The sequence below is a fragment of the Bos taurus genome, chromosome 14 (assembly GCF_002263795.3).
Source record: "Bos taurus isolate L1 Dominette 01449 registration number 42190680 breed Hereford chromosome 14, ARS-UCD2.0, whole genome shotgun sequence".
In the NCBI taxonomy this organism is placed as follows: domain Eukaryota; kingdom Metazoa; phylum Chordata; class Mammalia; order Artiodactyla; family Bovidae; genus Bos; species Bos taurus.
Window position 1 is genome coordinate 24,483,220 of NC_037341.1, and position 14,586 is coordinate 24,497,805.

The 14,586-nt window shown below is 40.6% G+C and overlaps 1 protein-coding gene across 1 annotated transcript; it reads left to right on the plus strand.

Annotated features, from left to right (window-relative positions):
* The first annotated feature begins 13,512 nt into the window (after positions 1-13,512).
* LOC101902490 (large ribosomal subunit protein eL39) lies at positions 13,513-13,714 on the plus strand. The gene has a single exon (XM_010812022.4). It carries the CDS (start codon positions 13,556-13,558, stop codon positions 13,709-13,711), a length of 156 nt encoding a protein of 51 aa, XP_010810324.1. The 5' UTR covers positions 13,513-13,555; the 3' UTR covers positions 13,712-13,714.
* The last annotated feature ends 872 nt before the right edge of the window (positions 13,715-14,586 follow it).

Genomic DNA, 14,586 nt, shown 5'->3' on the forward strand with positions numbered 1-14,586 from the left:
TAGCAGAACAGAGACCTACCGGACCTAAAGCAAGTTGCTGAATGAACTGCCTCGAGAACATTTGAAAATACAGAGTTAAGGCGCACTTCAGGAACTGCCATTTTTTTAATGTGTTTTTGACAGCTTCAGAGAGTTAATGGAAACTGAATTCTCTTTAAAGCTATATAAGAGAAAAATCCTTTTTCCTCAGAGTTGAGTTCTCAAAAGAATTTCTAACGCTAAGCACTTCAGCATCAAGATTCTAAGTACATACAATTAATTTTATTACAGCTTTCCCCATTTCGCATTTATGCTGTAGGAAAAGGCAGATTTTGCAATAAGCAGTTTCCTTTCAACTCATTTTGTCCACAGTGAGCCAGAGTCTCTCTGGTATCAGCGGGCCAGACCATGCTGAACAAAGAGATGAAAAGTCAAAAGCTGGACAATGTTTATCTGAGACGTGAAATGGGCTGAACCATTAAGTGACAGTACATTCACAAAAGGGACAATGGCGTCACACTGAGGCTTTTCCTTAGCTGTGACATTTCTTTAGGTTCTTTTTTGGCATAAAAATTTGGGACTTTTGTGAAAAAGTAGAAACTCCTCACAATGAAAATCTCATTTTGAGGTGAAGATTAGAGGTCTTTACTCTCAAAGCTGCACACAGGGTCTTTAAAGAGCTCACTGTTCAAACTTTTCCATCCAAATTTAAGAGGAAAATGTACAGGCAGTGGCACAAAGGTCAAGGTGTTCTGAAGGCAAATTGACAGAGGACCATTGAAACTTGTCTTCTCTGAGCTCCTGACAGGGTCCCTGACAGCAGAAGAGGGCTCTTCTTGAGAAAGAATCCTGGAGGCTGAAGGAATGAACGGTGATGATGTGAACACAGGAATGAAACCTAGTATCAGGCTTGCCAGGAAGATGGTAGAGAAAAACAGAATGAACTGGGTGGCCAACCTCCTGATATTGGCAAAGATTGAGGGCAGGAGGAGAAGGGAGGGGGCAACAGAGGATGAGATGGTTGGATGGCATCACTGACTCCATGGACATGACTTTGAGCAAACTCCGGGTGACAGGGAAGGACAGGGAAGCCTGGTGTGCTGCGGTCCATGGGGTCGCAAAAAGTCGGGACACAACTTAGCGGCTGAACAACAACAATAAAATGTCAATTTTCTGGGGTTTCCCCTGTGGCTCAGCTGGTAAAGTATCTGCCTGCAATGTGGGAGACCTGGGTTTGATCCCTGGGTTAGGAAGATCCCCTGGAGAAGGGAAAGGCTACCCACTCCAGTATTCTGGCCTGGAGAATTCCATGGACTTGTATAGTCCATGGGGTTACAAAGAGTCGGACACGACTGAGCAACCTTCATTTTTTTTTTTTTTTTTTTTGCTTCCCTGGTGGCTCAGACGGTAAAGTGTCTGCCTGCGATGCCTGGGTTCGATCCCTGGGTTGGGAAGATCCCCTGGAGAAGGAAATGGCAGAAGCCTGGTGTGCTGCGGTCCATGGGGTCGCAAAGAGTCGGACACAACTTAGCGGCTGAACAACAACAACAATAAAATGTCAATTTTCTAAGTCCAAATTTTAGGGAACCGGAAAAGACTGATGCTAGGAAAGACTGAAGGCAAAAGGAGAAGGAGATGACAGAGGATGAGATGGTTGGATGGCATCGCTGACTCAGTGGACATGAATCTGAGCAAGCTCTGGGACAGAGGAGCCTGGTGTTGCTGCAGTCCATGGGGTCACAAAGAGTTTGACACAACTAAGCGACTGAACAACAACAACAAAGAGACCAAACACACACAATGGAACAGTGGAAAAGAAAAAAAGAGAAATGCTTAAGAACAACTTTTTCAACTTATACTGTACAGTATTTCCCTAAGAAAATGGGAAAATGTGACTTTGACTCAGTCCATACCCCCTGCCCCAAAATGTTACATGACTGTGTAGTGTCTTTTTTCTTCTTAATTTTACTCAGTATGTGCAACCTTGAATGAAAGATTAGGCTTAACAAAATAGATAGGTTGGTTGGCTTTAGCTCTGACACGTAATGAGCTAAGAAGTTTGTCACTCCTGCTCTGAATATAAAGAATGTCGGAAAGGGAATGTCTTTACTGGGACTCATCAGAGAACTGGAGTTGCAGAGCAAACTCCACCCTGAAATCTGGAAAAATAGGAGGATCCAGGGAGTCACACTTGCCCTGAGCAGAAGCTGCAGGAGCCACACGCTGGTAAAGCAGTTAAATGGCAGCTTGGGTAAGTTACTGAGGCCTAGAATGGGTAAGTACGAGCCTGAGCCACTGTGCGTGTGTGTGTGTGTGTGTGTGTGTGTGCTTGGTCACTCAGTCACGTCTGACTCTTTGCGACCCCATGGACTGTAGCTCACCAGGCTCCTCTGTCCATTGGATTCTCCAGCCAAGAATAATGGAGTGGGTTGCCATTTTCCTTCCCAAGAGGATCTTCCTGACTCGGGGATCAAACTTGCATCTCCTGCTTGGCAGGCGGATGGGGCAGGGAGTTTAATCCAGAAATGTCAGCAGGATCTCCAGGTGAAGATCCAGGAATGATGCAGATGGAGGAAAGGAGTCACCACTGTGAAATCTCAGGAGCTCCTCGAGAAAAGGCCCCTCTTCAGGGAAAGGTCATCACCAGAGCCTTGTCTTAATGGATGCTGAGAGGGAATCACCCAACTCCAGCCCCCTCTGGTCTTCCGGTCTCACCCAAGGGGAATTTGTTTTTAATTTTAGAAACACTTGTGAAAGTATTAACCCACAGATGCAAGCCCACAAAAATCTAAAGTTTAATTATAAGATTACAGAACATCGCCCCTCCTCCATAGGATCTTCCCAAAGCAGGGACTGAACCCGCATCTTCTGACTCTCCGGTATTTAGAGGCATATTCTTTACTATGGAGCCACCTGAGAAGCCTCAAGGAAGGGGACTTAGGGAAGCCCAAAGAGTACCTGGCACCTATGGGTATAACAACATTAACCATAACCCAACTCCTGGCTGGATTAACATAAGACCTCACATTAAAGTTCTATTTACCTCAGTTCCCATGACCTGATACAGCACATCTAGATTTCAACAACAAAAAAAATCTTAAGACATGCTAAAGTTTGAGAAGGAACACAGTCTGAAGGTACAAAGCAAACATAAAACCAGACTCAGATATGACATAAAGTCTGGCATTATCATATAGGGAATTTAAAATAACCATGATCGATACGAAGAGGGCTCTTATGAAAGAAGTAGGCAACATGCAAGATAACATAGTTATGTAAGCAGAAAAATTGGAACTCTAGGAAAGTATCAAGGAAATGCTTAATTAATTAAATTAATGAATGAATTAAATTAATTAATTAATGAAAATTGCCTTAGATGGGCTCATTGGTAGGCTGTATGCCACCCAAGAAAGAACCAGTGAGCATGAAGATAGGTCAATAGAAATTTCCTAAACTGAAATGAAAATTTTAAAAGAATGAGTCAAACAGACAGGACATCTAATTACCAGAAGACTTGTAAAGTATAACTTACATGCAATGGAAATACCAACATAGAAGAAAGAGCAAATGGAGCAAAAAATATTTGAACAAATAATGGCCAAGAATTTTACAAAATTAAAGATAAAAAACAAGTCAAAACTTCAGCAAGCTCAGAGAACACCCAGAAAAATAAATACAAAAAAGCAGTACCTCAGCTGCTGCTGCTGCTAAGTCTCTTCAGTTCAGTTCAGTTCAGTTCAGTTGCTTACTCGTGTCCGACTCTTTGTGACCCCATGAATCGCAGCACGCCAGGACTCCCTGTCCATCACCAACTCCCGGAGTTCACTCAAACTCACGTCCATCGAGTCTGTGATGCCATCCAGCCATCTCATCCTCTGTCGTCCCCTTTTCCTCCTGCCACCAATCCCTCCCAGCATCAGAGTCTTTTCCAATGAGTCAACTCTTCACATGAGGTGGCCAGAGTTTCAGCTTTAGCATCATTCCTTCCAAAGAACACCCAGGACTGATCTCCTTTAGAATGGACTGGTTGGATCTCCTTGCAGTCCATGGGACTCTCAAGAGTCTTCTCCAACACCACAGTTCAAAAGCATCAATTCTTTGGCGCTCAGCTTTCTTCACAGTCCAACTCTCACATCCATACATGACTACTGGAAAAACCATAACCTTGACTAGATGGACCTTTGATGGCAATGTCTCTGCTTTTGAATATGCTATCTAGGTTGGTCATAACTTTCCTTCCAAGGAGTAAGTGTCTTTTAATTTCATGGCTGCAATAACCATCTGCAGTGATTTTGGAGCCCAAAAAAATAAATTCTGACACTGTTTCCACTGTCTCCCCATCTATTTGCCATGAATTGATGGGACCATATGCCATGATCTTCGTTTTGTGAACGTTGAGCCTTAAGCCAACTTTTTCACTCTCCTCTTTCACTTTCATCAAGAGGCTCTTTAGTTCTTCTTCACTTTTTGCCATAAGGGTGGTGTCATCTGCATATCTGAGGTTATTGATATTTCTCCTGGCAATCTTGATTCCAGCATGTGCTTCTTCCAGCCCAGCATTTCTCATGATGTACTCTGCATTGAAGTTAAATAAGCAGGGTGACAATATACAGCCTTGACGTACTCCTTTTCCTATTTGGAACCAGTCTGTTGTTCCATGTCCAGTTCTAACTGTTGCTTCCTGACCTGCATATAGATTTCTCAAGAGGCAGGTCAGGTGGTCTGGTATCCCCATCTCTTTCAGAATTTTCCACAGTTTATTGTGGAAATAAAGCAGAAATAGATGTTTTTCTGGAACTCTCGTGCTTTTTCCATAATCCAGCAGATGTTGGCAATTTGATCTCTGGTTCCTCTGCCTTTTCTAAAACCATCTTGAATATCTGGAAGTTCACGGTTCACGTATTGCTGAAGCCTGGCTTGGAGAATTTTGAGCTTTACTTTACTAGTGTGTGAGATGAGTGCAATTGTGCGGTAGTTTGAGCATTCTTTGGCATTGCCTTTCAAAGGTCAGTTTTCATTCCAGTCCCAAAGAAAGGCAATGTCAAAGAATGCTCAAGCTAAGTTGCTTCAGTCGTGTCCAACTCTTCGCGACCCCATAGACGGCAGCCCACCAGGCTCCCCCATCCCTGGGATTCTTCAGGCAAGAACACTGGAGTGGATTGCCATTTCCTTCTCCAATGCATGAAAGTGAAAAGTGAAAGTGAAGTCACTCAGTCGTGTCCGACTCTTCATGACCCCACGGACTGCAGCCTACCAGGCTCCTCCATCCATGGGAATTTCCAGGCAAGAGTACTGGAGTGGGGTGCCATTGCCTTATCCTCGGCACATCAAACTTAAACTGGAGAGAACCAAAAATAAAGAAAAAAAACCTGAAAGAAGCTAGGGAAAATAAAACACTTTACCTACAGAGAAACAAAGATGGGGATGACAGCAGTCTTCTCATCAGAATCAATAATCACTTTAAACATGAGTGGTCTAAATACACCAACTAGGGACTTCTCTGGTGCTCCGGTGGTTAAGAATCTACCTTCCAAGGCAGGAGACACAGGTTCGATCCCTGGTCCGGGAACTAAGATCCCCTGTGCTGCAGGGCAACTAAGCCTGCATGTGTTGCAACTAGAGAAGCTCCTGCGCCACGACAAAGACCCAGAGCAATCAAAAAACTTTTAATTTAAAAAATAAATACACAAAACACAGAGGTTGTCAGAGTGGATTCAAAAACAAGACCCCAAGGGACACTCATATGGGAACTATGAACTTACAAAACTATACACTTTTTTAAAAAATAACTTTTAAGTACCTATATAAGTAATATCTTTAAGCAATTTTTATTCTCTTTTTTTTTAAGCAGTAAAAAAAGTAATCTTATTGCTAGTGTGTCTGCATTTACACTGTCTGACATCCTGTTCAGACCATTTTAGTACTAGGTACAAATCTAAATTTTGTCTCTTGTATTTATTAATTGTCATTTTTTTTTTAATGCCAGATGTTAATTTAATACTAAATGTTTCTTGGGTCATACGAATCCGAAATCCATTTAGCTTAGTTTCTGTTACATTTAGACATGTTTAATTTGTAAGCACTTTTTTTTTAAATTTTATTTTATTTTTAAACTTTACATAATTGTATTAGTTTTGCCAAGTATCAAAATGAATCCATCACAGGTATACATGTGCTCCCCATCCTGAACCCTCCTCCCTCCTCCCTTAGATCAATTTATTTTACTCTGTCATCTTTCACAACAACATAGCTCAAGAATGCCACTGAGCTTTAAAAAAAGAAAAAAATAATGTGAAATGTAAAATTCTTATTTAAATGGATAAACGTAGACATGAATACACGTATTAATGCACTTGTAATTCTCCACTTTCCTTAGAAGGATTTTTAAAATCTTTTTTGTGTTAGCTCTTTTATTCATCATTTCGTGTGTTTTTTAATTTTTTTCATTTTTTGGCTTCCTGTCTCTCTGACCAAGATGATTTCAAATTTAATCATTCTACAGTAATTTACTTCAAAATGGTTTTCACGCAAAAAGTAAAAGGAACTGCAACTGATGTGCAAATGTTAAATCCCTCAGGTTCTGAGCCTCGGACTGCATCTCAAGAGCGAGTCTTTGCTGATTTGCTGAGTGTCTCTATTGAATGGTCGCTCTGTCCCTCTACCACGCTTCTCCTCTCTTCTCAGATTGCTACCTACCAACCTGAAATCATCTGCCTGTGACCAAGAAGACGAGAGTCAACTTCAGGTTTCTTAAGCAAAAGAACATTAATAACCTCAAAATTATTATCCAACCAGTCAATTCTAAAGAAAATCAGTCCTGAATATTCATTGGAAGGACTGCTGCTGAAGCTGAAACTCCAATGCTTTAGCCATCTGATGCGAGGAACTGACTCACTGGAAAAGGCCCTGATGCTGGGAAAGAGTAAAGGCAGGAGAAGAAGGGGACGACAGAACATGAGATGATTGGACGGCATCACTGACTCAATGGACATGAGTCTGAGCAAGCTCCAGGAGTTGGTGATGGACAGGGAAGCTTGGCATGCTACGGTTCATGGGGTTGCAAAGAGTAGGACATGACTGAGTGACTGAACTGAACTGAACCTCAAAACATAGCACATGAAACAGTCCCTTGGTGCCCTGAGACCTTCCCTAAGCACTTTTTAATTTTCTCTAGTTCCACAGAATAAGAAGGCACCCTGTCTCTCTAGGGTTCCAGTTCCTTGGCTGTGTAAAACAGTCTATGATTCAGGGACGGTGAATAGAATTCAACACTCTGTATTGCCTAGAGTCCTTAAAAACTATAAGTTCATTTCATTTTTGCATGTTTCTTAATTGAAAGACAATTCAAAGGGGGAAAAAAAAATGTTGGAAAGGGCTTGGCTTGCCAATGGGTGAGCTGTACCTTTGCTTTCATGGCATAGCAAGAGAATGCTGGGGGCCTTACCTGGTTCTGCCATTTTGCTATCAAAAAATAAATCCCATTCTGTTCAGTTTGCAAAATAATCAAACAAAGTCATTCATTTCTTAATTTTTTTCAGTTTCATGGGAATAGAAATAAGTTATCCAGATTTTCTTTCACTAAAGTTCAGGATTTTCTTTTCTTCCCCAATGTTTTCCATGGACTGCCTCCCCCACCCCACGCTGGTCCCTTCTTTGGGAGTTAGGCACAAAGCAATAGAGACATACTGGACATATTGATCACCAAGTAAAACGGTTTCCCTGGCAACCACAACTCAATGAAGCCCATAGAATTGCCTTCCTTTTGCATATGAATTTTTTTCTAATAATTTCCAACACCACAGATGGCAGAAACTGATACAAAAGTACCTGTTCAAACTGTATTGTTGCAAAAATAAAGCTGATTTGGCAAGAGATACTTTTCTGTGTTCTGTGGTTAGCTAATGTATTTCTGATTTTAGTATAATTCCTCCATAATTATGAAATGAATTCATTCCTTTGTGTGTTGCAGTATGTGAATGGATTAGTTTTATTACTGCCACAATAAATCACCACAAACTTAGTGCTTAGAATAACAAGCACTTATTATCTTAGAGTTGTACAGGTTAGAAGTCTGACACATGTTTAAGTGGGCTAAAATAAGGTGCCAGCAGGACCCCATACCTCCCGGGGGCTCAAAGGAGGCTCAAAGGGAGAGAGCATTGTCTTGCCTTTTTCGGTTTCTAGAAGACACCTGCATTCCTTCACTCAGCTCCCCCACCACCTCCCTTTTTAAGCCAGAACCATGACATCTCTCTGGTCCTTCTTCTATCACTTTACAGTCAGTAGAGATTCTTGCTTTTAAAGACTCTTCTGATTATACTGGGGCCACCTGTATAATCCAGAATAGTCTCCCCATCTCAAGGCCACCCCTGAACCACAACTGCAAAGTTCCCTCGGCCATATTCACCTGTCCTGAGGATTAGGCCACGGGGTTCTTTAAAGGACCACTGTACTGCCTGCCACAATGACTCTCTTGTCTGGCACATTGACCAAAAAAACCCAAGATGCTTCTCAAAACATTGATAACCAGTAAAGCACTCACTCTGAACTGCTTCTTTTAAGTACTGGTGATTATTTCACATTGATTTAAAGCAGAGGTCAGCAAACTTTTTCTGTAAGGAGAAGATCCGATATATATTTGGCTTTGCCAACCATGCATTCTTTGTTACAACTACTCAATTCTGCCATCGTTGTGTGAAAGCAACTATTGACAATACATAGATGAATGACCTTGGCTGTGTTCCAATAACAGTTCCTATACAAAAGCAGGCACTGGGCCAGATTTGGTCTGTGGGCCATTACGAATTTGCTGATTCATAAACCAGAGTTGTGAAATCTCTAATCTGATAACTAAAATTTGACCATGTTTTCAAAACTGAGATCTCTTTTTTGGATATATAACTCTTCACTTGAACTCTTTAGCAATATAATGAAGAATAATAAGCATCTTCATTATTGTAAAACCTTGGTTGAGTGCTAGTGACAGGAGTAAGACCACAAAGAAGTAGAAGACCAAGAGGGCCTTCAGTGGGCTTGTAATTGGATAGGGGACACATGTTCATTAAAGGGTAATAACGTCATTTTTATCTAAATATTTCATTGAATACATTATTTAACCTCCAAAAATACCATCTTTAAAAGTTATATAATGGAAGTTCCCCTCTGGAAGTTCCACTTCTGGTAACGGCAAAGGACTTTTTATTGAACTAATCCATCTGCAGACAACAATGATAAACTTGGGACAAAGTATTTTAAAAAATAAGTATATGTAGGCAGTAGGGACTGACCAAAAGCACACAGAACCTGGAGAGGAGTCTGTCCTTGGAAGAAAATAATTTCTCTGGATAAAACTTTGTGCTCGTATGACTTTTTGTTGAAGGACACACCCCAGTCTGTGTGGCAAGAGGTGGACGAACTAGAATAGAAACCTGTTCTCACTGGCTTAACAAGTCAGAGGATGGATTTGGGAGATGTTAGAGAGCAGAGGGAATAAGTAAGAAATTCCAGAAATTAGGATCACAGAAGAGGAATCCTCAAAACCACATATGATTCTGTCTAAACCTTTGGCTGAACCCTGAACTTTGTATACACTGGAGCAACACCAAGATTTCCTGTGAAAAGCAACAGCTGGAAGGTTGCAATAACTGAGCATTTTCAGCTGCTATTCAATCCAGGGGAGCTGGAGATTGAGGTTTGCTTCCAATATTATTAATACAGTTAAGTTATGGCTACAACAAAAATCTACACTTATAAGAGAGGAAACAAAGTTACTCTGAATCACTATTTTCACAAATCAATGTTATCACTCAAAATGTCCAGTGCTCTATAAAGCATGGGAAGAAACAGGAAAATGTGAACAATTGCTAAAAGAAAGGTAGTAGTAGTAACAGATTTTAAGATAACACAGATATTATAATTAGAAGGCAAAGACTGTGTTTTTTAGTTGCTAAGTGGTGTCCGGCTCATTTTCAACCCCACGGACTGTAGCCCATCAGACTCCTCTGTTCATAGGATTTCCCAGGCAAGAATACTGGAGTGGATTGCCATTTCCTTCTCCAGGGGGTCTTCCCGACCCAGGGATGGAACCCACCTATCCTGCACTGCAAGCAGATTCTTTACTGCTATGCCACCAGGGAAGCCCAGCAAGGACTTTAGATGTGGTCTAATAAATATATCAGTGACTTAAAGAAGAACATGATCATCATAAATTAACAGAAGGAAAAAACCAACAGAGTAATGGAAACTATAAAAAGAGAACCAAATGGAAACTTTAGCAGAGAAAAAATAAGATGTATATAATTAAAAATATTTATTGTGTAGGCTTATCAGCTTACTGGAGATAGCCAAAGAAAATGTTAGTGAACTTGAAGATAAATGGGAAGAAAAGGAGATAAACAATTGAAGAGAGTGTGAACGCTCTTAGTGGTAGGTACAACAGCAAATGATTAACATAAGTAAATTGGAGGAACAGAAGGAGAGGAATAAGGTGTGGCACAACAAAATTGATGAAACAATGACCAGAAGGTTTTCACATGTAGTGAAAAGAAGATATAGACCTCAAGAAGCTCTGCAAACCTCAGAGAGAAAGAGGGAATGAAGGAAGAAAGACAAAAGGAAGAGAAAAAAAAAGGAGAGAAAGAAAAATAAACAGAAAGAAAGGAGGGGGAGGAAGGAGGAAGTAAATACATAACACGTTAATTACATTGCCAAACACTGAAGAGTAAATAGTAAATCTGGAAAGCAGACAGAGAAAATTGTCATCTTATACGTAAGGAAGCAATTACATAATTAATGGCTGATTTCTCATCAGAAACAATAATGGCTGGACTACTATGTCTGGCAAAAATATAAAAAGTGACATTGGAAGAAAATCGTCTTTAGATAGTTCCACCAGAAAACCTGCAGAATATGAAATACTAATAGAACTCCTTTACTTAGAAGGTAAAAATGACACCAGATTAAAAACTGGGTTTCTACAGGAAGAAACAGAGTGTCACAAGTGGGTACATATATAAGACTCCTTTTTGCTCTTTTTTTATCTCTCTCTCCATGTATTTTTTGTTTTTCTTAATTTATTTAAAAGCCATGACTGAGCACAGCACATGGCAGTGATATATGTTTGATAAATAGCCTAAAGGAATAGATCCATTCTTATATGATCAACTGATTATTTTAGCCAAGAGATTAAATTAATATGGTGGGAAAATTAAAGTCTTTTCAACAAATTGTGATAAAAAAAAAAAAAAAAACTGGTTGAAAGTAATACACAATGGAGTATTACTCAGCCATTAAAAAGAATACATTTGAATCAGTTCTAATGAGGTGGATGAAACTGGAGCCTATTATACAGAGTGAAGTAAGCCAGAAGGAAAAACATAAATACAGTATACTAACGCTTATATATGGAATTTAGAAAGATGGTAACAATAACCCGGTGTACGAGACAGCAAGAGAGACACTGATGTATAGAACAGTCTTATGGACTCTGTGGGAGAGGGAGAGGGTGGGAAGATTTGGGAGAATGACATTGAAACATGTAAAATATCATGTAAGAAACGAGTTGCCAGTCCAGGTTCGATGCACGACACTGGATGCTTGGGGCTAGTGCACTGGGACGACCCAGAGGGATGGTATGGGGAGGGAGGAGGGAGGAGGGTCCAGGATGGGGAACACATGTATACCTGTGGCGGATTCATTTCGATATTTGGCAAAACTAATACAATTATGTAAAGTTTAAAAATAAAATAAAATTAAAAAAAAAAAGAAAGTAATTCAGCTGTGTCACAGAGATAAAAATAAACCTAAAAGTTTTAAGAAATATCTAGAAGGCCTTATAAATAGTTGAGAAAAGAGGAGAAGAAAAAGGCAGAAGAGAAATGAAAGATATAACCATCTGAATGTAGAGTTCCAAAGAACAGCACGGAGAGATAAGAAAACCTTCCTAAGTGAACAATGCAAAGAAATAGAGGAAAACAATAGACTGGGAAAGACTAGAGATCCCTTCAAGAAAATTAGAGATACCAAGGGAACATTTCATGCAGAGATGGGCTCGATAAAGGACAGAAATGGTATGGACCTAACAGAAGCAGAAGATATTAAGAAGAGGTGGCAAGAATACACAAAAGAACTATACAAAAAGATCTTCACGACCCAGATAATCATGATGGTGTGATCACTCAACTAGAACCAGACATTCTGGAATGTGAAGCCAAGTGGGCCTTAGGAAGCATCACTATGAACAAAGCTAGTGGAGGTGACGGAATTCCAGTTGAGCTATTTCAAATCCTAAAAAATGATGCTATGAAAGTACTGCACTCAATATGCCAGCAAATTTGGAAAACGCAGCTGTGGCCACAGGACTGGAAAAGGTTAGTTTTCATTCCAATCCCAAAGAAAGGCAATGCCAAAGAATGTTCAAACTACTGAATGATTGTACTCATTTTACAAGCAGGCAAAGTAATGCTCAAAATTCTACAATCTAGGCTTAAACTTTATGTGAACCAAGAGCTTCCAGATGTTCAAGTTGGATTTAGAAAAGGCAGAGGAAACAGAGATCAAATTGCCAATATCCACCGGATCATAAAAAAAGCAAGAGAATTCCAGAAAAACATCTACTTCTGCTTCATTGACTACTCTAAAGCCTTTGACGGTGTGGATCACAACAAACTGTGGAAAATTATTCAAGAGATGGGAATACCAGAACACCTTACCTGCCTCCTGAGAAACCTGTATGCAGGTCAAGAAGCAACAGTTAGAACTGAACATGGAAAAACGGACTGGTTCCAAATTGGGAAAGGAGTACGTCAAGGCTATCTATTATCACCCTGCTTATTTAACTTATATGCAGAGTACATCATGTGAAATTGAAAGGTTGTTGTTGAATCACGAGAATACACCGGGATTCTTGGCCCACCGGAGGAGAAGAATTCAATCCGGGGCCAGAGACGAGGCTTGATCGCTCAGAGCTTTTGTGTAGTAAAGTTTTATTAAAGTATAAAGGAGATAGAGAAAGCTTCTGACATAGGCATCAGAAGGGGGCAGAAAGAGTACCCGCTTGCTAGTGTTAACAATGAAGTTATATACTCTCCAGTGAATCCAAAGAATGTCTGGAGGTTGTAAAGACCTCATCAGACCTACTCCCATAATTTACATTTTAAGATAACTGAATTAGCCAGAAGCTTTAATCCAAAGACTGTCCTTAATCCAGAGACTGTCCTCAGGCAGGATACATTATTGTTATATAATCCTAAGGAATGTGGAGAAAGAAAAAAAGTTTGTCCTTTCTTCCTCCTTGAGAATTCCAGACCCCTCTCTCCTTGGGGACCCCTAGACTCCCTATCAACCTGCCTAGGAAATGACTCTATCAAAATGCCAGGCTGGATGAAGCACAAGCTGGAATCAAGACTGCCAGGAAAGAGATCAATAACCTCAGATATGCAGATGACACGATCCTAACGGCAGAAAACAAAGAGGAACTAAAAAGCCTCTCAATGAAAGTAAAAGGGGAGAGTGAAAAAGCTGGTTTCCTCTTTTCTCTTCTCCGCCATCCTATGTGCGGTTGAGTTCTTTCCTCACCATGTCTTCTCACAAGACTTTCAGGATCAAGCGATTCCTGGCCAAGAAACAAAAGCAGAATCGTCCCATTCCTCAATGGATTCGAATGAAAACTGGCAATAAAATCAGGTACAACTCCAAGAGAAGACATTGGAGAAGAACCAAGCTGGGTCTATAAGAAGCAAGCTGGGTCTATGAGAAGTGGTCTTAACATGTGTGGCACACATGTTAAGACCACTTTTTTAAGCAGCCAAATCACAATGAAAACACCACTACTGTAATGCTTGGCCCATGATGTTATTTCCTCACTATCAGTCTGAGACCCAGTTTTAGAATAGAAATTAAAAAAAAAAAAAAAGCTGGTTTCAAGCTCAACACTCAAAAAAACGAAGATTATGGCATCCAGTCCCATCAGTTCAGTTCAGTTCAGTCTCTCAGTCGTGTCCGACTCTTTGCGACCCCACAAACTGCAGCACGCCAGGCCTCCCTATTCATCACCAACTCCCGGAGTTCACTCAAACTCATGTTCATCAAGTCGGTGACGCCATCCAGCCATCTCATCCTCTGTCATCCCCTTCTCCTCCTGCCCCCAATCCCTCCCAGCATCAGTCTTTTCCAATGAGTCAACTCTTTCCAGGAGGTAGCCAAAGTATTGGAGTTTCAGCTTTAGCATCATTCCTTCCAAAGAACACCCAGGACTGATCTCCTTTAGAATGGACTGGTTGGATATCCTTGCAGTCCAAGGGACTCTCAAGAGTCTTCTCCAACACCACAGTTCAAAAGCATCAATTCTTTGGTGCTCAGATTTCTTCACAATCCAACTCTCACATCCATACATGACCACTGGAAAAACCATAGCCCTGACTAGACAGACCTTTGTTGGCAAAGTAATATCTCTGGTTTTCAATATGGTATCTAGGTTAGTCATAACTTTCCTTTCAAGGAGTAAGCGTCTTTTAATTTCATGGCTGCAATCACCATCTGCAGTGATTTTGGAGCCCAAAAAAAGAAAGTCTGACACTGTTTCCACTGTTTCCCCATCTATTTCCCATG

Bases quoted from the DNA above. Each gene is read 5' to 3' on its own strand.
- LOC101902490 (XM_010812022.4), top strand. From the start codon at position 13,556: ATGTCTTCTCACAAGACTTTCAGGATCAAGCGATTCCTGGCCAAGAAA.